General features: G+C 48.0%; 2 protein-coding genes across 2 annotated transcripts in view; both read left to right on the top strand.

Annotated features, from left to right (window-relative positions):
* Positions 1–2,855, top strand: part of LOC138822881 (beta,beta-carotene 15,15'-dioxygenase) — a 30,136-nt gene extending 27,281 nt beyond the window's left edge. The window contains exon 11 of the mRNA XM_070015858.1: positions 2,103–2,855. Coding sequence (XP_069871959.1) covers positions 2,103–2,332 — 230 coding nt within the window. The 3' untranslated portion in view covers positions 2,333–2,855. The remainder of the gene's footprint in view (positions 1–2,102) is intronic.
* Positions 2,856–17,489: 14,634 nt separating this feature from the next.
* Positions 17,490–25,054, top strand: part of LOC138822880 (gigaxonin) — a 41,420-nt gene continuing 33,855 nt past the window's right edge. The window contains exon 1 of the mRNA XM_070015857.1: positions 17,490–17,666. Within this exon, the coding sequence (XP_069871958.1) occupies positions 17,500–17,666 (167 nt within the window). The 5' untranslated portion in view covers positions 17,490–17,499. The remainder of the gene's footprint in view (positions 17,667–25,054) is intronic.

Genomic DNA, 25,054 nt, shown 5'->3' with positions numbered 1-25,054 from the left:
AAGGATTTTACTGAGGCTTGGTCGTGAGGACCTGGGTGGCCTTCAGTCTTCAACCTCCCCCGCAGAGGTTGAGCTGAGACCATGTATGTGGCCCATGGCTCCACCATAAGGCCCAGTGGAGGCTGGACTATCTGACATGGCCGGAGGCCTCCAGTGAACCAAAGCCTCTTGGGTAGGACCTCCAGAAGATTAGAGGGGACGCCCAGTACGGGCGAGGCCTGTCTTTATCAAGGCTAAATTCTTTTCTGCACAAAGACCCTTTTCAGTGTCACTTCTCCTACTCTGATGCAATGGCTGGCTTCAAACTTCTAACCAACTCACTTCTAAGTGTGTACACATCTCATGGAAGCCCCTAGAAATGCTGTGGGTTTCTACATTGTCCTTTGGCCTCAGAAATACCCTGCCCGCAGCCCAGGGGATGCCAAGGCAGCTAACAAGAACCGTGGGTGGAGACGCAGCCCTGCCAAGCCACCCATGGGGTTGTCCACACCTGCAGCAGAGGCAGGCCTGCAATCGGAGCCTGCCAGCTTCTTCCCTCAGCTGGGAAGGAGTGGTTTTCCACCCGGCCTGTCTTCCTGCTGACTGGTGTCACTGCCATCTCCATGGCGGGCGGGGTGGGGGGGCATTGGCATAAATCTCTGCGGAGGCTGGGCAGGGACTTCCCGTACATTCTCTCCATGAGGGGGAAGTGTGACCCTTGTCTTGGCAAGGGAAGGCTGGTAGTGAGAGATCCTGCCAAGGTCACACAGCCCGTAGGTACAGAGGTGGGATTTGAACACGGGCCAGTCTGACTTCAGCTGTGCTCAAGCACACTAGGAGCCAGGAGCCTAGGGAAGGAATCTCAGCCATTTGTTGTTGAACATGCATACAGGATTTCATTAACCCTCTGCCTGTCTCGAGAACGAGCACCAAGCACTGAGAGCACTCTCATTTCACAGAGGGAAAGCTGGGGCTCCCGTGTTGCTGCAGATGGAACAGATGGATTAGACTCACTCGCATGCCACGTGGTGGGCTGGGAGTGTGACGCAACTGGTAGAGCCCTGGCCTGCAAGCTCGAGAGCCTGAGCGCAAACCCCAGTACTACCCCAAAAAACAATCAAATGCCACGTAGCCCAAGAAGTCTTCAGCTAAAGGACCGGGATTGTCCTGAGGGCATGCCCAGGCTGATTATCATCAAGAGTTCATACACAGTAGGAAAATCTTCAATACATGTGACAATTTGTGAGGCACTTACAATTTATGAGTCCACCCTGCAGATCCTCCTCACTGGACAGATATAGAGATTGAGGTTCAAAGAGACAGGGAAGGGTATAGCCAGGGCTTGATCCAGATCTTCTGATCCCTAGTTCCCCCACACAACTATCACATTCTCCTATCTCTTGAGCAAATTAGACACATGAGTTCAGAGGGAACAAGGACACATGGCTATTCTTTTTTTTTTTTTTTGGTCAGTCCTGCGGCTTGAACTCAGGGCCTGGGCACTGTCCCTGAGCTTCTTTTGCTAATGTTCTACCACTTGAGCCACAGCACCACTTGCGACTTTTTGGGGGGTAATTTTCCTGCTCAGGTTGGCTTTGAACCATGATCCTCAGATCTCAGCTTCCTGAGGAGGTAGGATTACAGGCGTGAGCCACTGTATTCTTATGAAGATTCTGTTTGTAGAGCTGAGGGTCTTGGGCTCCATTCCCATAAGAAGGAAGGAAGGAAGGAAGGAAGGAAGGAAGGAAGGAAGGAAGGAAGGAAGGAAGGAAGGAAGGAAGAAGGAGAGGGAGTGAGGGAGGGAAGGGAGGAAAGAAGAAAGAAGGGAGAAGAGGCCAGGCATCGGTGGCTCATGCCTGTAATACTAACTACTCAGGAGGCTGAGATCTGAGGATTGTGGTTCAAAGCCACACTGGGCAGAAAAGTGTGTGAGACTCTTATCTCCAATAAACCACCAGAAAACTGGAAGTGGCACTGTGGCTCAAGTGGTAGAGGGCTTGCCTTGAGCTGAAGAGCTAAGAGACAGCGCCCAGGCCCAGAGTTCAAGCCCCACAACCAACCAAAAAAAGGGGGGAGGCGGGGAGAAAGGAAAAGACTAAAGTATCTCTTTTTGTTTCCCAAAGGAGTTATCTTATCAGCCATTGTTTCCACTGATCCCCAAAAGCCTCCTTTTCTGCTTATCCTGGATGCCAAAAGTTTTACGGAATTGGCTCGCGCCTCTGTTGCTGTGGAGATGCACCTGGACCTCCATGGCTTGTTTGTCCCGGATACAGACTGGGACACAAGGCATCAGTCCCCTTCCAAGGCACAGCAGGACACGGCTGCAGACCACCACGCAGCCTCCCAGGCCTGAGGAGCCGGCTGGGCTCAGGCCCTGGGAGAAGAGCATCAGGGTAACGATGCCCAGCTCTGCTGACTGACTGTGCATTTCATTTTGTGATTCTTCTTCCCTCGGGCGCTGTGAGGAGCCTATGGTGAGAAGCCAGCTGCTTCCTGTGTTTCAGTTTGGCTGTAGAAACCTAGAAAACAGCTAAAGCTTCAAATTCTACATCTTCCTGGGCTAGATCTAGCACTTTTATGAAAGTCCCTTTCCTTTAAAGACGACGCGTCTGAAATGTGTTAAATCATCTTACCTCTGTTCTTAGAATAAGCATCCACAGACGTCAGAGACAAGACGTATAAATATTTCCCCCTGCTCCTCTTTGCTGCTCTCCTCTCTGCTCTAATGGACTAAACCATGGGTGTGGCATTGTAGCTTTCTCAGCCTGCGCTCCCTGTTCGTAAGCTATGTGGTCAGGAAGGCAGGCTGCTTTGTGGTCATTCCCTGCAAGACACAGCGTAACAGAAAAGAATAAAAACTTTCAAGTCTGTCCAGACCTTTTATTTTTACGTGGCTTCATTCTCTGAAGTTCTAAGGTCGTCAAGGAGGAGCTGCAGGACTTGATGGGTCTGTGGCCAGCACAGCGTTCTACTGTGTGGTCAGACCACTGTGGGGCTCTCCCTTTTCAAGAGGAGTGACCGTGCTGGGTATTAGCTTGATGAGCTGTGGCACAAACGTCAGAATCAGGGATTGAGGACCACAACCAGAGCTGGCATGAAGAAGTGTTGCCTGCTCCCAAAAATCAGACCAGTTAGCTACTTCTGTGTCTGATAGGAAGGGACATTCCTCCAAGATGGACCAGGTGTGGGAGCAGAGTAGAAGGAGATGGTGGGTCTCAGAACAAGGTGGAAATACAGGAGATTAGGAACAGGCCATGTGGGGTCCTACTTTATAACTGGGACCCCCACAGACATCTGAGTCTCATCCAAAAGTCTAGTAGGTACCTAGAGCATGAGCTCAATAAGCCAAAGCAGACTGAATAATTCCCAATCATAAAACCCATGTCATGGGACGGGGGCAGCCAGGGTCCAAGCTCTGACTCTACCTGTTTTCCTCCCCCACTTTCTGAGTCTGAATTCCATTTAGTCATCAGGAAAGATTCAGTGTCTTATCTCAAGGATGGGAAGTGAAGGAGACTAAGTGGGGAGAGAAGGGGAGAGATGGCCAGGATGACCTTGACTTTTGCCCTGTAACTACCATCAAACCATACTTGCCTTCCACTAAAATGTAGATTCCATTAGACCAGAAAGTTAGTTTTGTTGTGGTTACTGTTGTTTGTTTGTGCCAATACTGGGGCTTGAACTCAGGACCCTGTACTCACCCTTAGCTTTTGTGCTCAAGGATGGCACTCTTTCACTTGAACCACACTTCCACTTCTGGATTTTTGGTGATTCATTGGAGATAAGAGTCTCAAATACTTTTCTACCTGGCCTGGCTTCAAACTGTGATCCTCAGGTCTCAGCCTTCTGAGTATTCAGGATTATAGGCATCAGCCAACAGCAAACAGGCTTAGTTGTTTTATAATTGGAATTTCTAAGACAATTCTGTGAGCAACAATCCAGGAAACTCTAAAGTCAACATTACCCAGTTTTCCCTAGTAGTGACATTCTGAAAAACTATAGTGTATGACATCAAGGAGGATTTGACACTGGAGACACCATCCATCAATTATATTCAGAGTTCCCCTCTTACTTGTACACACATTGTGTGTGTGTATAGTTATAGACAATGTGATCATTTGTATCAAAGTGATAGGTGCCTGTATTCACTGCCTGTCAAGATACTGAATCCCTCTTGTTGTTTTCTTATAACCACACCCACCTTCCACTAACCCCCTCTCATCCCTAATCTCTGTTAAGCACCACTGGTAAAATATCATTTTGGACCTGTTAGATAAATGGATTTACACTGTGTTAGCCTTTTAGGATTGCGTTTTCTCATATAGAAGAATTCTTTGGACCTTCCCCCAGTTGTGTGCTCTTTTATCCTCGGTATCTGTAAGACAGGCACTCAAATAATTGTTGAATGAATGAGTTCTCTCCAGCAAGCAGATTTAACTGCTCAGTTCCTCATAAACGATGGAAGGTTCACTGAACGTCTCATAGGAGCTGAATCCACAGAGAACCCAGTGACCCTCGTGTGATGGTTCCTCTGGCCTGTCTGAACTCCCTCTTCCTTCTCCGCGGCCCTCACAAACCCTTTCATCAGCATTCCCACCTCACTCTCAGTGTATAGTCAACAAAAACCCACACCATGGTGGTATAAACAAAGACCAGTTACTCTTCCTGTGGGACTCTTTGCAACTCCAGCCTTGAGAAGCCGGATTGAGGGAGATACCAACTCTAATGGAGGCCTAAAAGAACATGGTGGAGGCCTGCCATTGGTGGTTGGAATGGAAGAGAACTGACAAATGTGGAGGTCACTCACACACCCATTATCTACTCTAAATATTTGAGGGGAGGGTGGAATGCCAGGGTGCCTCCCACCTCTTTTCTAAGCAAGCGTGATTGCCAAACCAAACCCAGAACTACTTGTGAAGAAGGGTGCAGTACTGCAGGGAAGAAAACTATGTCCGTGCTTTCTTTACCTTAAGATGACAGGTAGAATGCCAGACTGATGAGGGAGACTGGCAATACTAAGTCTTGTATTCTCAATTTCAAAATCAGAAAAGTCCCAGCCAACTGTTCAATTCATCTGGGTCCTGGATTCCATTCCATTTTGTACATATACAGACAATCCAGAGTAAGAGCTATGATGTATGATCCTTTCTGGCAGGAGCTGTAGCCCCATCCGTCTTCTCCTCTGAGCCTTCCTTGTTTATGCTGCTTGTGGGACCAGGAAGCTCTGTAGGGGGAAAAAAAATCACTCTGGGTTTGTTTACAGCTTTGATTGAGCCATAGCATTTCATGAGTGTTCTAAGATCAGACTGTCAGGTGCATGGTAGGCCCTCAAATGTCTGATCATTCCATTTCCAACCAAAGGTTGCTCTAAGAGGATAAGCTAGATATGTGGGCAAAGCAACACAGGGAAAATCTAAATGCCCTGCAGTATTTATTCACACTCATTCATTTCCCCTGGACCAAAGTTACTGGCATAGCACTTATGCCTTGAAAAAGGTTACTAGCCCAGTCACAAAGCACCTTTGATGCCTTCTTTTTTTCTTTTCTTTTCTTTTTTTTTTTGTCGGTCATGGGGCCTTAACTCTGGGCCTGGGCGCTGTCCCTCAGCTCTTCAGCCCAAGGCCAGTACTCTATTACTTGAGCTACAGCGCCACTTCCGGTTTTCTGGTGGTTTATTGGAGATAAGAGTTTCATGGACTTTCCTGCCCGGGCTGGCTTTGAACCATGATCCTCAGATCTCAGCCTCCTGAGTAGCTAGGATGACAGGTGTGAACCACTGGCGCCCTGCTGATCCCTTCTTTTTTTAAGGGGCCAAATGCAGTTTTCCCTGTTGCAAAGCAGCATGTGTAGACTGAAAAGCCATCCTCAACCAAGAGTACTGAGATGTGGGGACTCCACGCTCCAACCTCCCCCAGAAGTTTAGACTCAGAGACCACGTAGAGAATCACACAGGGCCACATCAGGAAGCCTCCTTTGAGGTCAAGCCCCAGCAAAGGGAGGATATTTTCATAGACACAAAGAACAAAGGAGAGATGTGGGAGCACTGTGTCCTCTGGGAATGAGCAAGCTTCCTCCTTCCTGGTAGTTAGGACAGGCTTCCTGGGGGGGGGATTTCTGGAGCTGCCTGATTGGCCAGAGGTAGTAGCCACCAAGGGCTGCTCCTTGCAGGTGGAGGTGAAGCTAAGGGTCGGGACCAAAGGCAAAGGAAGACCCAGAGTCCCCTCCCTCCTCCCCAAAGAAATCCCCTGATAGCTTTCTGGTGTGGTTTTGTTACAGTATTTTGCCCAGTGTATAGTCTACAGGTAAGTGATCTGTTTATAATACACCCACCGGCTTGTAGCTTATAATCTACCTTTAAAACTTCATATATCATGCAAGTATTTTCCCAGTTATTAAATTCTTTAAATGGGCATGCTCTACTGTGGTTCTTTCCCATTTTTGACCATTATAAATAAAGCCCCATGAGTCACTTTGGGGCCTGAAATTCCTGAGTTCACCCCCTACCACACATGCAGGTGATTTCCTCTCTTCTTTCTTTCTCCCTGCCACCCCCTCCCCCGCCCTCCCATCAGTCATGAGGCTTGAACTCTGGGCTTGGGAGCTGTCCCTCAGCTCTTCAGCTCAAGGCTAGTGCTCTACCACTTGAGCCACAGCGCCACTTCCAGTTTTCTAGTGGTTTATTGGAGATAAGAGTCTCATGGACTTTCCTGTCCTGGCCAACTTCAAACCATGATCCTCAGATCTCAACCTCCTAAGTAGCTAGGATGACAGGAGTGAGCCACCAGGACCTGCCTGGCCAGGTGATTTATTTTCTTTGGCTAAGTTTTTCAACTTAGAATTTCTAATCTAAGGAATAGAAAAATAAAATTTAGGGTATTTTCTTGAAAGGCCAAAGGTTTGGGCTTAAATCCTGAGACTGGAGCTGAAGATAAATTCTTGAATACTGAATTCTATATGGTTTCAGTGGAACTGCCCTGAAGTAAGAAGGGGAACTGGTGTAATCTGGAGAGAAATAGCCAGTAGCAACTTCAAAGACAATCAAGAACTGGCAGCAGCCTTGCTACTACTGGGGTTTATACTCAGGGCACTGAGCTTGCTTGCTTGGTGCTCTACCACTTGAGTCACACCTCCAGTCCTGCTTTTTGGTGCCAATCCTGGGGCTTGAACTCTGGACGTATATACTGCCCATGAGATTTTGTTTGTTTGTTTTCCTCAAGGCTAGTGCTCTACCACTTGAGCTATAGCTCTACTCACCGGTTTTTAGTGGTTAATTGGGGATAAGAGTTTCATGGATTTTTGTGCCTGGGCTGGCTTCAGACTGCAATCTTCAGATTTTAGCCTCCCCAGTAGATAGAATTACAGGCATGAGCCTCCATTGCCCAGCCTCCAGTCCTGATTTTTACTGCTTATTTTGGAGATAGAGCCTAGCAAAATTTACTATCTGAGCTGTCCTTGAACCACCATCCTCCAGATCCCAAACCTCCTGACTAGGCATAGCAGCTGGGACCACCAGTGCCCCAATCCCTTTGCTACTTTGTCACTGGAGTAATTATTGATGAACTGCAATAGTTCTTTTCATATTATGGTTGTAACTTGGTCACATAAGTGACTCTGTCTTATTCCATAAATAGATTTTTCACTTTCTTGAACAATATAAGTTTTAAAAATTCACATGAAGTTATTACCTGTGTTTTTTAGTATTAAAGAAACCACTGTTTAATTCATGGTCATAAAGAATTATTTCCATGCCATCTCAGAATTTTACAGTTTTGGCAGTTAGACCTATGGCTTACTTTGAGTTAACTTATGTACCTAATGTAAGGTAGAGATCTTATTTCTTTTGTATAAGGGTATCTAGTTGTCCAAGTCTAAAAGTCAACTTTGGGGTTGACAGATCCTTCAGGTAGAAGATTAGGTCGGAATCTGTCCTTCTCTCGAAATATTTCATTCATTTACAAGAAGCAACTGCAGGCAAGCTCTCTGCTGGACCCAGGAAGGCTTTGGTTCTGACCACAATCCAAGATGGAAGCCTCAGTCAGTGGTACTTCCCACAGCTTCCTGTAATGGAGATTCAAGCAACTTCCGGTCTGCATTCCCAGGGTCCTCAACATGGGCCCTTTTCTGTCTACACTGTCTATGCTCAATTCAGATATACAGCCTCTGGGATTTACCAGTGTTTCCGCAGGGCAAACGCAGCCACTGTGTTCCAATAGGAGTGGAGGTAGCCTAGCTCTCTGTACCTGCAACCCCTGCCCCTACTGCAGGTGACTTGGGACTGGGATACCTGAAGGTCACCTTGGTGTTCTTCCATCTGTCATTTGGTTCAGGCAGACAAGAGGCCCCAGACTTGCCACTGGAATTCCTGTGGGAGGGACAGCCATGTGCACATTGTTTGTATATCCTCTCAGGTCAGGGCAGGGACTGAGCTTTCTTATTGTAATAACAATAATAATAATAAGAGCTTACCCACACTGACAAGTCACACCAGGCAGAAGCATTTCACAGGAGCAAACAAAAGATAAAACAAAAGATCAAAACTTCATAATGCTTTACAACAACGTAGATCGAGTCTCTCATAGTCTTGAAAGACCAGGAATCTATGGCAGCCCTGGGATGCTTTCTTGTGGCTTCAATTTTTCCTCACAGGTGAAACAGAGAACTTTGGTTCCTTTGATTGTGGTGTACAAGATTTCATTTTTTGACTTGAGGGTACAAAATGGCTTTTTTTAATTTGAGGGCACAAGATGAAATAGAATTACAATGTATTAATGATAAAGGGAAGATAAACTTTTTTGGCTATGTGGTGATAGATCATCTGGCTCTCTGTCCCATCCATTCATTTGAAATCCATAAACATTTCTTCTCACAATTACCATGTGACAAGATGCACACACACAAACATACACACACACAAACACTAATCCTCACACACACACACACACACATACACACACACTAAAAAAAAAAGAAGTACATTCAGGCAACTGATGGAAGTCACCATAGCACTGGGTGGTGGAAAAACTGAATTGAAAGTCCAGTTGTGAGCCATGTCAGTGGCAGTATTTGTCAACATCATGCATCAAGATGCTCTGATGACACACAAGAAGGGGCACAGGGGAGGTGGGCACAAACAGAGCCTACTATAAAGTGAGTACATGTGTTGCAGCATAGACCATGCCATTCCATACTTGATTTTCTGCATTATAACTTGGTTTCACTAGTGTATACTTTGTGCGAAGGGGGTTCTATGGGATAGTTCCATCCAAGAATATAATTAACTCACATAAAATTTACCACCTCTATGAACTCTTCCCTATCCCCTCTTCCCTCATGTTTATTTTAATATTAAAGCAATTTCCCCACCAGTCTTGGGAAAGGGTGTATCTACCCTACACCCCATCTGATCCAAATCAGTTGTTTGTGGCTTATGTTTGAGCCTTGTCTCTTGGGTTGGTTTGAGAAGATGTGAATCTTGGAGACAAGAGTTGAATCTCAGGCTCCTTTCTTTCTCCCTCCCAAGGCCTAGCCCAGTGCCCAGTATGATGTAAGTCCTCAGATGGTGAACTTGGCAATGGCTTGTTGACTTCCTGTCTCCGTGTGTCACGTGCCAGGAATTCTCCATAAATTTATAGTGGAGCTGGAGAGGCCAAGCTTCCAGAATCTTCTTGAAGATGATCTTCTCAAGCCCCTTGGAACACATGGTTATTTCAACAGCTTAGGACTGTGCTAAAGCCATAGAAGAACTGGCAGGTGAGTAGACACCCAAGCAAAAGCTTCATTAAATAGGGCAAATTTTGTGAAAAGTGACAACCAGTTCCTCTGGAAAGGCAGCCTTGTCAATTAAAGATCACGCCTTGGAGCCACCAAGTACAAATTATTGATGTTGAAACCACCATTTCCCAAGAGGGAAAGGTTGAAAACAGTCCCCTGCCCAGATGCTATCTTCCTGCCCGCTCTCGGCCTCTGATTAATTGGAGGGTCACATTCAGAACTTTGACAGTCCAGAGAAACCCAGGCTTGTCTCAGACAACCTTGCATAGGTTCTGGTCTCTTAGATTCAAACATTCACAAAATACTAACCAAGACCACTGTGTGGGTGGCAAGGATGCCAGGAAAGAGGCCACCAGCCGTGACAGGTCCCAAATTCTGCAAAGAAAACAAGGACCCAAAATCCTGCCTCCTCCACTCTTTAGCTGAGGACATCAGCCAGAGACAGGGCTCACCTCTCTAAGAGACAGGGCTTATTGGTGGCTTGCAAGGACTGGTTGGGACTGGCATAAGGAAGAGCTCCACAAAGGGACCATTAGCAGAAACAGTTATTCCAGGAAAACTAAGTGGCCTCCATATATCAAGAGATAAATGTCATCAGCAAGACAGGTAGAACTGTGTCTTTTCAAGATACAGTTTACCGTGCACACACTTAGCACATGCTACACCTGCACTGATCAATTAATTGTGCCTGGATACTTCCATCCATCCATCCATCCATCCATCCATCCATCCATCCATCCATCCATCCCACGCAAGGCTGCAGGGAGCAGGGGTTGGAGTTCTGCCTTGTGACAGGCTAAAAGCTCAAAAGATCTGCTTAACTGCCAGAGAAAGAGAGCTGGAAAGTGACAGGAGCAGGACTTGAACCTGACTATCTGATTCCAGTGAGACAGAAAGGAGCAGAGTGGGAGGGGCTCTGCAGAGGTGACTGACGTGGAGAGCAGCGAATGGAAAGTGTCCAGGCACCAAAGCCTTGGAGAAGGAGCCACCCAGGAGGGCAAAGCAGGCATCCAGAGCAAGCTTGTCAAGTTGGCTCCTTCCATTCAGGGGCACGGGTGGGCTGGTGCGGAGGTTGGCGGGGATGTGGGTGATGAGGTGAGAGGAGGCCCCAGATGTGAGACACGTCAAAGGCAGGAAGTTGAACTTCCACCTGAAGAAAATGGGCACCCATGGAGGTTGTTAAGGACAAGGTCGCTGGTGTGCAGTGGAACATAATCTTCTCTGTTCAAGATTACCCTGGACAGAATATTTGAGCAAGCAGGCCACATCATCTTTTCCAACTAAATTAACGCTTCCTAGATAGCATTTATCTTCAAGCCCACTCCTTCCCTAGTAGCTAATTAGTTCCTTCAATCAAGTGCTGACCTTAATTGCTTGTGGTCTCCCGCAAGTGCCCGGCCTCTGGTAGGTGCTGAAAACTTTGGTTCAATGAATGAATGATGAATAATTCGTAGAGGTCTCTGAAGAAGTGAATATTGAGCTGGGTTGAAAAAAATGTTATACAGCTCAGGAGGATCACAGACCTGAGTGGAAGGGAAAGGGGGAAAAAAACTTCTAGAAGAAAACACAGGAAGATGTCTTGATCACAGGATTTCTTAAACAGAATACAAATGCGCCAGACACAAAAGGCACAATCAATACATGGAGCTTCATTACAATGTCTGTTCATCAAAGATACCACTTACAGAACAAAAAGATAAACCACAGACTAGAAGAAAATCCTCTTCTAAATGTTTGTTTATGGCTGGGATTGTGGCTTAGTGGTAGAGTGCTTGCTTAGCATGCATGAAGCCCTGGGTTTGATTCCTCAGTACCACCTAAACAGAAAAAGCCTGTAATGGCACTGTGGCTCAAGTGGTAGAGTGCTAGCCTTGAGCTCAGGGACAGTGCCCAGGCCCTGAGTTCAAGCCACAGGACTGGCAAAAAAAAAAAAAAAGTTTGTCTATACATATGTGTGCTAAAGAAGTCCTCAAAATTAACCTTAAAATCCAATCTTCAACAGGGGGCAGGGCATAATTCTGGCACTGGACCCATTTGAAAACAGCTCATCTATGCCCAGAGCTGTTAGTTTAAGGTTTGGACATTCCACTTCTGGTCCTTCAACACACTTTTAATAGTTCACAATCTTCCAAGTTGGTTCTGTCATAGTTAGGTTAGGCAACAAGAGATGGAAAGGTTCAGGAAACAGATCGCTCATTCATTCATTCATTCAACATTTATTGAACACATACTATTATTGTAGACATCATCTTAGAGTCTAGCAATACACAGAAAAATAAACCCTGTGGAGCTGCATAAATACCTGTGCTGTCATCAGAGTAGACAGGTAATATACAAATATATGTAATTTTAGATAGTAATTAAACGTAATGAAAAAATGAAGCAGGTTAAAGGGAGGCATTATCTAGAAGGGTGCTAGCTGAGCTCTCATTTAAGTAGAATGAAAGCAAGTTATAAGAATGTGAACAGATGGTAGAGCTCAACAGAAAAAAAAAAAAAAGCTCCTGGAGGGGGTGGCGGGGCAGGGATTGGGAGGGAGAGTGGGAGAAAAATGAGGGAAGGGGTAACAAGTTTGACAAGAAATATACTCACTACCTTATGTAGCTGTAACCCCTATGCATATCATCTTGACAATAAAATTTAAATTTAAATTTAAAAAATGTGAACAGACTCCCAGATTGAGAAATAGCCAGTGCAAAGGCCCTGAGGTTGGGTATGCACTAGGGCTGTTCAAGGAAGAGCAAATGGTTGTATATTGAAGAGGATACAGCATGGAGAGAGGCAGTACCTACTTTCATGAAACTTCATTGCCATTTCATTCATTCCCTGGTTCCTGAGATGCTCTTCTGAGGGCTGTGAAGAGCACTGACTCAACCCTCAAGCCTCAGAAATACTGAGATGTTCTCTGTTTGACTCAGCAGTTTGGAAGAGCTTACATTTTTCGGAAAGAAAAGAACTATATATAGATTTGGACAAATGACAGATTTACCCAATAAAACGTCTGCAGACTACCTTATAATGAATCAGAAGAGACTGTCTCAACCAAAATGATTGTTTATGAAAAGTCAACGTGGTGTTGTGAAAAAGCTTACAGGGCTGGAAGGAAGAAGTCCTCCGTTTATTTTGTTCTTTCAAGGTCAGACCTGTAACCTTGACTGAGCCTTTTGCTCCTGGCATGTCCCCTTCCGATTTCGTCTGCACAAAGGTGAACCCATGAGATTACATCTTCCTCCAACACTTTCCGACTAGTTTCTTTTTGCATTCCAGTATTTAATGCACTAGAACTCTCCAACAGTTTCACTTTTAAAAATAAAAGCACACACTTTCAAGGATGTACTTCTCTCGAGGACTCATTTTTTCATGACCAATGGAAATGGGTTTCATGTCTGTCTTTCTTTGTTGACAGCACTGGGTTTGAACTCAGGGCCTCGTGCTTGCTAGACAGGTGCTTCTCACCTTCAGCTTTTATTTTTTCCTACTTGTAAAGGTGATGTTGCCTCTTGAAGCATCCTCTGTGGTCCTCAGACCCGGGAGCTTCCGTGTTGTCATCAGAGACTGAAACTGGCAGGCTGCTATCGGATCTCTGCAGACCTGTTTCACAATGGCAGCTGATATCTGATACCCACGGAATGTCGGGAAACAATAACATCATACCCACCGTGCTGATGGTCATAAATAATACCAAGGGCGGCTCAGTTTGAGCAAGATTTGAGGAAGGCTGCAAAGTAGCTGGACAGGAGTGGCTCCCACGGTGCCGTTCCTCCCCTGCAGAGCCTCTTCCTGCCCCCGGCATCCAAGTGCCACTGGACACTCTTCCCTGGCAACCTAGCATCCTTTGGCGTGCCTTTTCAACAGACCCAATGGGGGCTTCTGATTACTTCTGAGAACACACAAGCCAGCTCCTGTCTGCAGAGGGAAGCTGCTTTTTCCTCTACACAGGACTAGTTGCTAATGTTGTCAACATACAGAACTGGATTTTCAGAATCTCATTTGAAAAAAAAAATGGTTAGATCAGTCTCGCTGGATGCTTTGCCCACACAGGGGTGGAGGGGTACGTATCTCTCCGCTCCTGACAATGCCCACCTGCCTTCTACTCAGACACCCCACATCCTATTCACCTAATTTGTGCAAAGCAGCTGGGGTACTTTCTGAGCACCAGGCACTGCCTAAGCCCCTGGGAGCCTGGCTGGCAACACCACAGCTCCTACCCGAGAGGAGCTCACAGCAAAGATTCACAAACCAGTAAGTTCCAGCCACTCAGCAAGGGCAATATAGACACGCTTTCCCACTCTATCCTGGGAAGGTACAGGGAGGTTTCCTGAAGGTCCTGTTTGAGCTGGGCTTCAAAAGGGTGACTAAGAGTTCACCGAGTAGATGGAGTGGTGGGGAATACCAGAAGCAGTGAGGTGATGTTAAAAATATCCTGTGACTGGGCACTGGTGGCTCTTGCTTGTAATCCTTGCTACTTGGGAGGCTGAGATCTGAGGATCATGATTTGAAGCCAGCCTGGGCAGGAAAGTCTGTGAAACTGTTATATCCAATTAAGCACCAAAAAAGCCAGAAGTGAGCCAGGTGTCAGTGACTCACACCTGTAATCCTAGTACTCAGAAGGCTGAGATCTGAGGCTTCCTTTCAAAGCCAGCCTAGGCAGGAAAATCCGTGAGGCTCATCTCCAATTAGGCACCAGAAATCTGGAAGTGGTGCTGTGGCTCAAAGTGGTAGAGCATTAGCCTTGAGCAAAAAGGTGCCCAGGAACAGTGCCCAGGCCAAGAGTTCAAGCCCCAGGACTGCCCACCCCCCCAAAAAAAAGAGCCAGAAGTGGAGCTCAAGTGGTAACATGTTAGCCTTGAGCACAAAAGCTCAGGGGCAGCACCCAGGCCCTGAGTTTAAGCCTCAGGACTGGCACACGCGTTTGCCCGTGCACACACACACACACACACACACACACACACACACACACACACACACACACACACACACACAGTGTCCTGTGCCACAGCAGAGCCTCTCCAGCCATCGACTCCGTTCCTCCTGACTGACACTGTCTGTCTATAAGCCCAGGTCATCTCATTCCTTCGTTCCATCAAAACAACCGAGAAGGTTCATCTCCACCAGGAAGGGTCTGGCTCACCCCACTCACTTCCGATGCTTCCCATTCTGGGTTAATTGGTTTACCTGACCATGATTCTGTTAGGGGAGCTCCAAAATTCATAGTGGGAGCATTTGACATTTGAAGAGTGGATCAGCAGTCCAAGCAATTAATAAGTACTTATCACAGGGCTGGGAAGGTGGCTCAGTGGTAGAGTGCTTGCCTTGCACGCCTGAGGTCCTGGGTTCAATTCCTCAGCACCACATAAGCAGAAAAAGTCGGAAGTGGTGCTATGGCTCGAGTGGTAGAGAGCTAGCCTTCAGCTGAAGAGCTGAGGGACAGCACCCAGGCCCAGAGTTCAGGCCCCATGACTGGCAAAAAAAAAAAAAAAAGTACTTATCACATATTTATATAAAGTAGAGATAAAAATATGTGCCATTCTTTTTACTTCCCAAACAGCCCAACTGAAAAATAACCCCACAAATTAGAGAATATAAGACTGAAAACATTTATAAAGGGCTTGGTATTCACTTTTTCACTCCTTCCATCCATCCAATTGATAGTGAGCCTTGTGTGCCAATACTTGGACCCTGGCAATCATGCAGGATACAATAAACGCCGTGTTAGCAGGTGACATGGAGCTCACTACAGTCAATGTCCTGCCACAGCAATGTCAACTTGGAGAAAGGAGTGTGAGCTGCACCAGGGTCACAGGGCAGGTATCACGGAGAAGATTAAGCCCACAATCTACCGTCATTATTTATTTATTTATTTATTTGTCTGTTGTGGATCTTGAACTCTGGGCCTGGGCACTGTCCCTGAGCTCTTCAACTCAAAGCTAGCTCTCTACCACTTGAGCCACAGCACCACTTCCAGTTTTCTGGTGGTTAATTGAAGATGAGTCTCACTGATGGGCTGGGAAGGTGGCTCAGTGGTATAGTGCCTGCCTTGTATGCATGAGGCCCTGGGTTCAATTCCTCAGCACCACATAAGCAGAAAAGGCCAGAAGTGGCACTCAAGTGATAGAGTGCTAGCCTTGAGCTGAAGAGCTGAGGGACAGCGCCCAGGCCCAGAGTTCAGGCCTCCCCCTCCCCACCCGACTGACCAAAAAAAAAAAAAAAGAGTCTCATTGACTTTCCTGCCCAGGCTGGCTTTGAACCATGATCCTTAGATCTCAGTCTCCTGAGTAGCTAGGATTATGGGCGTGAGCCACTGTCACCCGGCCGTTTTTTGCTTTTAATTATTCCTTTAAAAAAAAAACAACAACATGCACATTGCCCGGCCACTTCTGACTCATCTTTACTCCCACTTTGCTTTCCTCCCTTTGTTGTTAAAGCAAACTCTAGACACTTTTATCATTGCACATATAAATTCCAGGATGTGTTTGAAGAAGGAGCTGGACATGTGTGGGTCTTCCACTGGTTCCTTCCTCATGTGTTCCCCATCCACCCGCCTCATCTTGTGGCCTGAAAGCAGTCTTATATCCCTATTCCTGCCAGTGACTCCAAAGCCTTAGTTGGTTCAGAATTCGTTGTTTTTCACTTGACTGAGAAGAGTGGCTACAGTAAAAACTCCTTTCTGTCTTGTCTGGCACGCTGGTCTGATCTTCGGATCCTCATAAGACTGCTACCCAATATTATCCAAAATGCTAACTACATCCCACATACCGGTTTGCTTTTAGCAAGCGACAGGGAGACTTCCTAAGCACCAGGCTCGCCCTGCAGGCTGAGCCCATCTATGCCACTTCCTGTCACAGCCTTGGTCTTCTTGGGCTGGGGACCTGATCCCATCTCAACATGCGGCCTTTCTACCGCCCCCCGCCATTTCCTCCTCCCAACACACACTTCCAGCATTTTCCATCTGTCCTGGAAAGACAGAAAGTGACATTCATGCAGAAGTTACTAAGCCCGGAACGTTTATGAGCACTGTCAGTACTTCACAGTTCCGCCCTTCCATGTACTTGTTCTTATGTGTTGGTCGTGGGCCGGTCTCTCTCTTGCTCGGCCTCGGTCCTCCTCCTCCCAAGGCTGGCGCTCTACCACCTGAGCCACGGCTCCGCTTCTCGCTGGCTCTCCTGACCCAGCCGACTTCGAACCGGCGTCCTCAGGTCTCAGCCTGCAGGGTGGCTGGGATTACAGTGTGAGCCCCAGTGCCCGGCTACAGTGCTGTCCGAAAGCCATCTACTACACCCGCTCCACCATCGCCCGATGGCCCAGGCAGCACTACCCTTCTTCTAGGCGCAGGATCTGACGCCCTTGGCACGCACAGAAGGGCTGAAACTTGGGCTCAAACTCGCGGCCCCGGCGCTACGGGCGCAGCTACAGCCGGGTCCGCCGGGCGGCGTCACCCGGGCTGCGCCGCGGCTCCCACCAGCCGCGGGCGGAGGGAGGCAGCTTCTGATTGGCTGCCGAGCGAGAGGGCGGGGCGTCAGAGCGCGGGGGCGTCGCGAAGAAAAGACGTCACGCCGCTGCTCCTTAAAGGCGCCGGGCCGGCTCGCTGTGGATGGCGCCGGCGCGTTCCGGGAGCTCTCGCTCGGGCTCGGAGCTCGGAGCGCCGCACGGGCGGGGCGCGCGGGGTGTGCGGGCGGGGCGCGAGCGGCTGCAGGGGCCCGGGCCGGCGGCGTCGGGAGCCCGGCCGGCCGCGGAAAAGCGGGCGCCGCGATGGCCGAGGGCAGCGCCGTGTCCGACCCTCAGCACGCCGCGCGCCTGCTGCGGGCGCTCAGCTCTTTCCGCGAGGAGTCCCGGTTCTGCGACGCGCACCTGGTCCTGGACGGGGAGGAGATCCCGGTGCAGAAGAACATCCTGGCGGCGGCCAGCCCGTACATCAGGTGAGGGCGGGCCCCGGCCCCAGCCCCAGCCCCGGCCCCGGGAGCGGCCGCCCGGCCCGGGCCCGCCGGGCCGCCCTCGCCCGGTACAGCCACCCGGCCCGGGCCCGCGCCCATCCCGGGCCCCAGGCCCCCGGCCCCGGCGCTGCCCCTCGGGCGGCGAGCCCTCCGCCCGTCTCCACCCCGGGACCGTGTGTCAGGCCTCGGAGCCCCGGCGGCCCTCCGACGGACCGGGCGCGGGCCGGCCCGGGAGAGCCGCCGCTTCGCCCGCCCGGCTGCCCGCCGAAGTTTGCGGGGCCGTGCGCCTCCAGACCGGCGCCTCCGGCCCGCCCGGGTCGTGCCCCTCCTCGGGGAAGCCAAACCAACACCCCCGGGTCTGGGCGGAAGGGAAAGCCGGGTCGCGTCGGCTCCTCGGACCGGTAACCCGACCCCGGGACCGGAGTTCGCCTGTCAGACGAGCCACTCCCTCCAGAGAACTCCAGGGAAAGATGGGTGGTGCCTTACCGACCCTCGTTCCAGTGTCGCGAATTTCTGCCATTCTCTGGATACAGTTACAACCTGAAGATCCCGAGATCCTGGGGGACTCGAGAGGTTCTTTTAAAAGTTCAAGAAAACCAGGCGTAAACCTGATTTTCCGGCACGACTAACCAGGTTAATTAAAGGTTGATAAGACAGTGGCTTTGCTTATACAGTGAATCAGACCTGACAGGAGACGGCTGGCCTTTCCTTTAGCATCTTTTTTTTTTTTTTAACTACTACACTGATTTGCTGGTAATAAAAAGAAAGGGGAACGCTAAAAGATGGAGAAAGTGCCCAGTAAGCTGGCTAAATATAGTGAATGTCACTGGAATTGATGGCTCAGAAAAAGCCAGAGGATGCATACTGTAGTCTCAGCCCAGAGCTACAGCCTAACCTTCACCAAAGGAGTTGGTAGTGCTAACTCAGGGGCAGTTCCAGGGCCCTCGAAACTTCTGGCATCTCCTGGCCCTGTCGTGTACCCATATTTTCACTCCTTTGTAGATTGAAAGGGGTGAAGGGTGTCTGATAACATAGAACTTCAAGGCCGGTGGGACAGCTCAGAACTGCCAGTCCAGAGGTTAGGCCAGACACTGGCAAACTGCATCTGCAGGCCCTGTATCCATAGTAGTCCCTGTTTGGGCAAATGCTTAGGAAAACTATTTTAGATTTGTTATTGTTGCTGCTCCTCATGTGGCTCCCGGTTGGCTTGGAAGGACTGAGTGGTAAATTACAGAACACACTGCTCTCCTTCTCCATGGCAGTTAGCACTATAATATACCCTGTGTTTTGCTCATTGACTTTGTGGATCCTTCCCAACCACAGTGCAAGCTCGGTAAGGCCAGGGATTTCTCTTTTGTTCCTTGCTGGGCCCTTCATACCCAGAAGAGCAGTGTCTAGTGGCTTAGTGAGTTGAATGGATGCCGGCCCCTGCATCACAGCACTTTAGCCATTAGAGGACTTGGCTCCATTACATTCCCATGTTAGCCAGAGAAGACACTGAGAAGAGCACTGGCCTTAGTTTGGACACCTGCATCCTGCATCTGGCGCTTTGGCTCCTAGCTGTGCAGCACTGGGAAATGACTTGGGTTTGGCCTCAGCTCACTGATGGTACACAAGTGATAACATGACTTCGTCACACTTCATGTTTGAGCCACCTGTGAATAAGTGTGCTCTGAACACTTCATGGGTCTACACAGAGGTCTCCCAATAGAGAAACGCCCGCCAGTAAGGAGTGCTCACCTGTGATCCAAGTCTGGCACTCTCAAGTGGGAAAACAGGGCTCAGTGGGCATTGGAGGTGTATATACGTCGCCAGGGTACACACCTATGCTTAAATTCGGGGTTGGATTCCCAAGTTTTGGTGCCTGGCCTACCCTACTGTTACAGGGGACAGCATTACTTGTGTTGGCCCAAGCTCATTGGTAAAACTGCCACCTAATGCCTCACGGCATTTTAGACATTAAATGCTTCCTTACTAAGCGCTTCTACATCCTGGTGCAGTTGGTAAGTAGGGTTAGATACTTCTAACATATCACTAATAAACACAAATCAATGTGTTTCTTCAATAACAGAAGATTTTATTTGACTATTGAAGTGATACTTTTTTTTGGGGGGGGGTCCGGTTGTGGGGCCTGAACTCTGGGCCTGGGCGCTGTCCCTCAGCTCTTCAGCTCAAGGCTAGCGCTCTACCACTTGAGCCACAGCGCCACTTCTGGCTTTTTTTTTTTCTGCTTATGTGGTGCTGAGGAATCGAACCCAGGGCCTCAGGCATGCAAGGCAAGCGCTGTACCACTGAGCCACCTTCCCAGCCCGAAGTGATACATTTTTTTTTCCCTTTTAAAGTTATCTTGATGGGGCTGGGAATGTGGCTTAGTGGTAGAGTGCTTGCCTAGCATTCATGAGGCCCTGGATTCGATTCCTTGGTACCATATAAACATAAAATTTAAAGTTGTTTTTAATAAGTTATTTTGAACTCAGCCTATACTTGTCAGGCAGGCACTCTGCCACTGGAGCCTCACTTTCAGCACTTCACTGAGTAGATGTTAAAGTCTGGACAGTTCCTTTCCTCCTTCCCTCCCTTCCTTCCTCCCTTATTCCCTCTCTTCTTCCCTCCCTCCCTCTTTTCCTCCCTTCCTTCCCTTCCTTCCCTTCCTTTCCTTCCTCCCTCCCTCCCACTCTCCTTCCCTTCCTCCTCTCTTCTCTTCCTTTCTGCTCTCTTTCTTTTTATTAGTGGTACTGGGGTGTGAACACAGGGCTTCACACTTGCTAGGAGGACTCTTCCACTTGAACTATGTACCAATGCGTTTTGGCTTTGGTTATTTTTGAGATAGTTTCCATTTTCCCCCAAGCTAGCCTGAACCGCAGTTCTCCTATTTGATCTTTCTGACACGCAGCTTTTTCTGTTCAGATGGAGTCTTACAAACTTCCTGTCCAGGCTGGCCTTGCACTGTAACTCTCCAGCTCTCAGCCTCCTGAACAGCTAGGGCTAAAGGCACACAACCAGTGACCTGTTTAAATCAATAAACTTCAGCAAATACTCTGAAACACAATAAATTATAAATTTTAGAACTTTGTGAGGTTTCTTTTCATCTTTCCCTTTGCATTTAGATCTGCGATATTAATCCATGGATTGGATGTTAAAAGGTGATCATTTCTGGAGTTTTATTTTTAAAGAAATAACAACAAAAAAAAAACACCTTAATTGCATATAATGTCTTTTAGCTGGGTTATACAGTTTAGAAGCCAGCTATAATATATTGTTTTCTGTGTGCTCACCACAGAGAGCTAACCCAACCTACTCAAGGCAAATCATGGCAGATTTCAACTTAATGTAAGAGTGTGTGTGTGTACATGCACACGCTCATATGTGCACACACCAGTATTAGAGCCTGAACTCAGAACGTGGGCATCATCCCTTAGCTTCTTCACTCAAGGCCAGACCTCTACCGCTTTAGTAAGAGCTTCACTGCCAGCTCCTTGGTGGTTAATTGGAGATACAAGTGATTGTCCTGCCTGGGCTGGCTCCAAACTGTGATCCTCAGATCTCAACCTCCTAAGTGGCTAGAATTACAGACATGAGCCACCAGTGTCTGGCTCAAATGTATGAGTCTTCTAACTTAATACTTTAGTCGTGTCTTTAGTTGAGCATTTGTTTTTCATCCTGATGGCCTTAGCAATTGTGCCACTTTAGAAAGACTTTGAGGATAAAAGGAAGAAGCCAGGAAACTCCTCTTCATCCACACAACCCCAAGCTGCCCGCGGTCTGGCGGGTCCTGGTGCCCCTCATCCTTAGGTTGCAGAAACAGGCGGGACTTGCTGCGGTCTGTCCCTCAGCTCTGTGCATGTGACGCTGCTTTCCCAGCATGCCCTGTGCCCAGCGTCTCCTCATTCCCATCCCTGCATGCCATTTTTCCTATGGCTTGTTGGGAAAATTAGGTCTAAACATAGCTGAGGACTCTCAGAATAGCAAGACCGACCTCAGAGCTTCAGTGACCCACAGTCTCCTGTCTCAGCAGCTCTAAGTCCTTCTGGAAAGGAACCAGGGACTTCCAGAAGCTTCCTTCCTCTCGACTGTGACAGGGTGTAAGTGTGAGGCCCTTTGATTCTCCACAGACCCGATGTGCAGTTCAGAGCCCCTTTCTCCTGAACTGTGGTTCATGTGAAAAGAATTTGGAAGGGCGGCACTGGCTGGCATGCTGTGGCTCTGTACAGGCTCCGCCGAGGCCTGAGTTCCCTTTCCAGAATGTAGACAGTATTAGATTGTTTAGCTTTTAGTCCTGATGAATAAAGTTCTCCGAGATACGTGGATCCTTTGTTGATAACAGCTAATAACAGAAATGGATCATTCTTTCCTTCCCTCCCTCTCTCCTTCCCTCCTTCCTTTTCTCCTCCTCCCTCCCTCTCTCTAATTTTCTCCTTCCCTCTCTCCCTGCCTCTCTCCCTCTGTCTCTTGCTTTGTTTATTGAGAGCAAGCTAGTGTGGTGAGGCAGAGGGATCCGCTGGGCCTCCCCCTCAGCTTTGGATCATCTTCTCTAGGAAGTGAGTTTGTGCTACAAATCCTTCACTGTGTGTGTGGCTCTGTGCTGTTCTTGTTTTGCTTTGTGCGTGTTGTAGAGAGGGAAAGTCCCTCGCTTTGTTGTTTCATTTAAAGTTTCACGACACTTGGATGTTTAAACACGTCCCTTCGCCTGTCATGTGCTGATGTGTCGGGTGTGCTGCCCGGAGCTTTACACTGTAACAAGCCGGGTTCATGCTGCCAATCTGGGTACATCCCAAAGCCTAATTATTCATCATCCTGTTCGCCGTTTCAGTTTCAAATTTGACTCTTGGCAGATGCTGATGAGGCCACTTAGGAAGCTGGATGCTCTCTCTCGGGGGGTCCACGCTTCCTCCTAACATGGCCTTGTCACCACCCTTTCTGTGGGTGTCTGTGGTCCTCCTGTCACCACCGGAGGTAACAGGACACTGAGGTCCCCTAGTGTCACTACCTCACACAGGACAGCCATGAGTCCCCACCTCCCGAGCCAAATAACTGCACGGCCTCCTCAGGTTCTTTGCTTCCGATTCATGCTGAAGATCTAGTCCAGAGCTGCCTCATCCTGACAGCGAGCAGATCTGCTCCAAAGCACGTGATTTAGAGACGTGCTCACTTCATGCTGCTCACCTAACTTTGCCTTGTGTTGTTTTATCATCTTTTTTAAAAATTACTTGTGATTTCAGTTTGTATAAGGCTGTAGAAGATCTGTTTCCATATTTATAGCAGCTACTGAATGTCCTAAGGATTTTGAGTAGTGGTTGTAGTCTGTTAATTGTTATATTCTCAAGGATTCAGTTAGAAGCTCCAGATTTGAACATCTTACAGTGAAATGAACTAAAGTAAGCTTTTTATCTGTGTGTATGTGTCTGCTTGTGCATGTGTGCTTGAGTACGCGCATGCGCACTCTGATCCTAGGGCTTAAACTTGGCCTGGGCACCGTCCCAGAGCTTTAACGCTCAAGGCTGGTGTTCTGCCACTTTGAGAAACAGCCCTACTTCCAGCTTTTTGGTGGCTAATTGGAGGTAAGAGTCCCATGGACTTTCCTGCCTGGGTTAGCTTCAAACTCAGATCCTCAGATCTCAGCCTCCTGAATAGCTAGGATTCCAGGTGGGAGCCACCAACACTGGCAGCTTTCTATCTTTTAATGACTGTAGACCTTGTTTGTTTTTATCCACCCACTCTAAGACCTTCCTAACAACTGCTTAGATTAAGTCTGAATCCAGATGTGCTGGTATACCTATATATAATTCCAGCCATCAGGAAGCTCAGCCAGGAGGATCCCAAGGACAAGCCCAGCCTTGGCTCTATAATGAGACCGTGGTTCAGAAAAGAAAAAAAGAAATCTGTCCTTAACTCCTTTGTCTTTACAGTCAAATGAGTTTTATTTCATTGATTTTTGTTGTAGTTGTTGTGTTGGGGTTTGAACTCAAGACCTCATGCTTGCTGGGCAGGTGCTCTACCACGTGAGCCACACTCCCAGTCTAAATCCAGTGTTTTAAAATTACTCTTCTTGTTTCTCCCCTCCCCTCTTTTCCTTTCTTTTCTTTTTTTTTTTTTATTTCTCCTTTTCTGTGTCCCCAGCCTCCATCAAGTGTTTTAAAATTACTTTTTTTTTTTTTTTTTTAAATTTTGGGTCCGTCGTAGGGCCTGAACTCTAGTCTGGGCACTGTCCCTCAGCTCTTCAGCTCAAGGCTAGTGCTCTACCACTTGAGCCACAGCGCCACTTCCGGCTTTTTTCTTTTTGTTTATGTGGTGCTGAGGAATCGAACCCAAGGGCTCATGCATGCAAGGCAAGCGCTCTACCACTGAGCCACCTTCCCAGCCCCTTTAAAATTACTTTTATTTAAATCCAGGACCGGTGGCTCACACCTGTAATCCTAGCTACTCAGGAGACTGAGATCTGAGGATTGCTTTTTAAAGCCAGCCCCAGCAAGGAAAGTCTGGGAGACTCTTAACTCCAATTAACCACCAGAAAATCAGAAGTGGCACTGTAGCTCAAAGTGGTAGAGAACCAGCCTTGAGCTGAAGAGCTGAGGGATAGCCCCCAGGCCCAGAGTTCAAGCCCCCATTCTTATGGGCTTTTCAACAAGTGTTCACATATGTTGAGTGAGTGTCAGATGCGAAGAGGGTTTTGCCTGGGCTCGGAAGGGTGTGGAAGACTTGGGAAGAGGAGTCACAGTGACTTACCCCGTAGCCCTGTAGCTGCTTGCTTGTCCTGAGAGGCCACGTCTCCCGCTGACACCAGTGAATGCACGCTCTGGAAGGACTGCGGAAGGTTTCAAATGAAACAGATCAATAAGACTCTTGTTAAACATAAAGGGCAGTGTTGAGTGTCAGATGTACAGGAGAACTCTCTTGAGATTGTTACTTTGAGCAACGGTGATAAAACTTAGTTCTAGTTAAGACTGTGTATCTAATGGGTTAAGTCCTCTTTTTGAAACCCTTTGATCTTTATTATTGACATTTTGGATTTCTCCCATAAATTTCCTTCAGGCTTGTTTTTTGGGGGTTTTTTGTTTGTTTGTTTGATTTTGTTTGTTTGTCATGGGGCTTGAACTGTGGGCCTAAGCTCTGTCCCTCAGCTCTTCAGCTCAAGGCAAGTGCTCTACCACTTAAGCTACAGCGCCATTTCTGGTCTTCTGGTGGTTTATTGGAGATAAAGAGTTTCATGGATTTTCCTGCCTGGGCTGGCTTTGAACTGTGATCCTCAGATCTCAGCCTCCTGAGTAAGCTAGGATTACAGGCGTGAGCCACCGACACCCAGCTCTTCTTGTTTTATTATTATTATTATTATTCAGTACTGGGGTTTGAACTCAGGGCCTTGCACTCCCTTGGCT

This window comes from Dipodomys merriami, unplaced genomic scaffold (genome assembly GCF_024711535.1).
Source record: "Dipodomys merriami isolate MVZ:Mamm:240054 unplaced genomic scaffold, mDipMer1.0.p SCAF_116, whole genome shotgun sequence".
NCBI lineage: Eukaryota > Metazoa > Chordata > Mammalia > Rodentia > Heteromyidae > Dipodomys > Dipodomys merriami.
The sequence above is the reverse complement of the archived record's forward strand: the minus strand, read 5'-3'. Positions and strand labels throughout refer to the sequence as shown.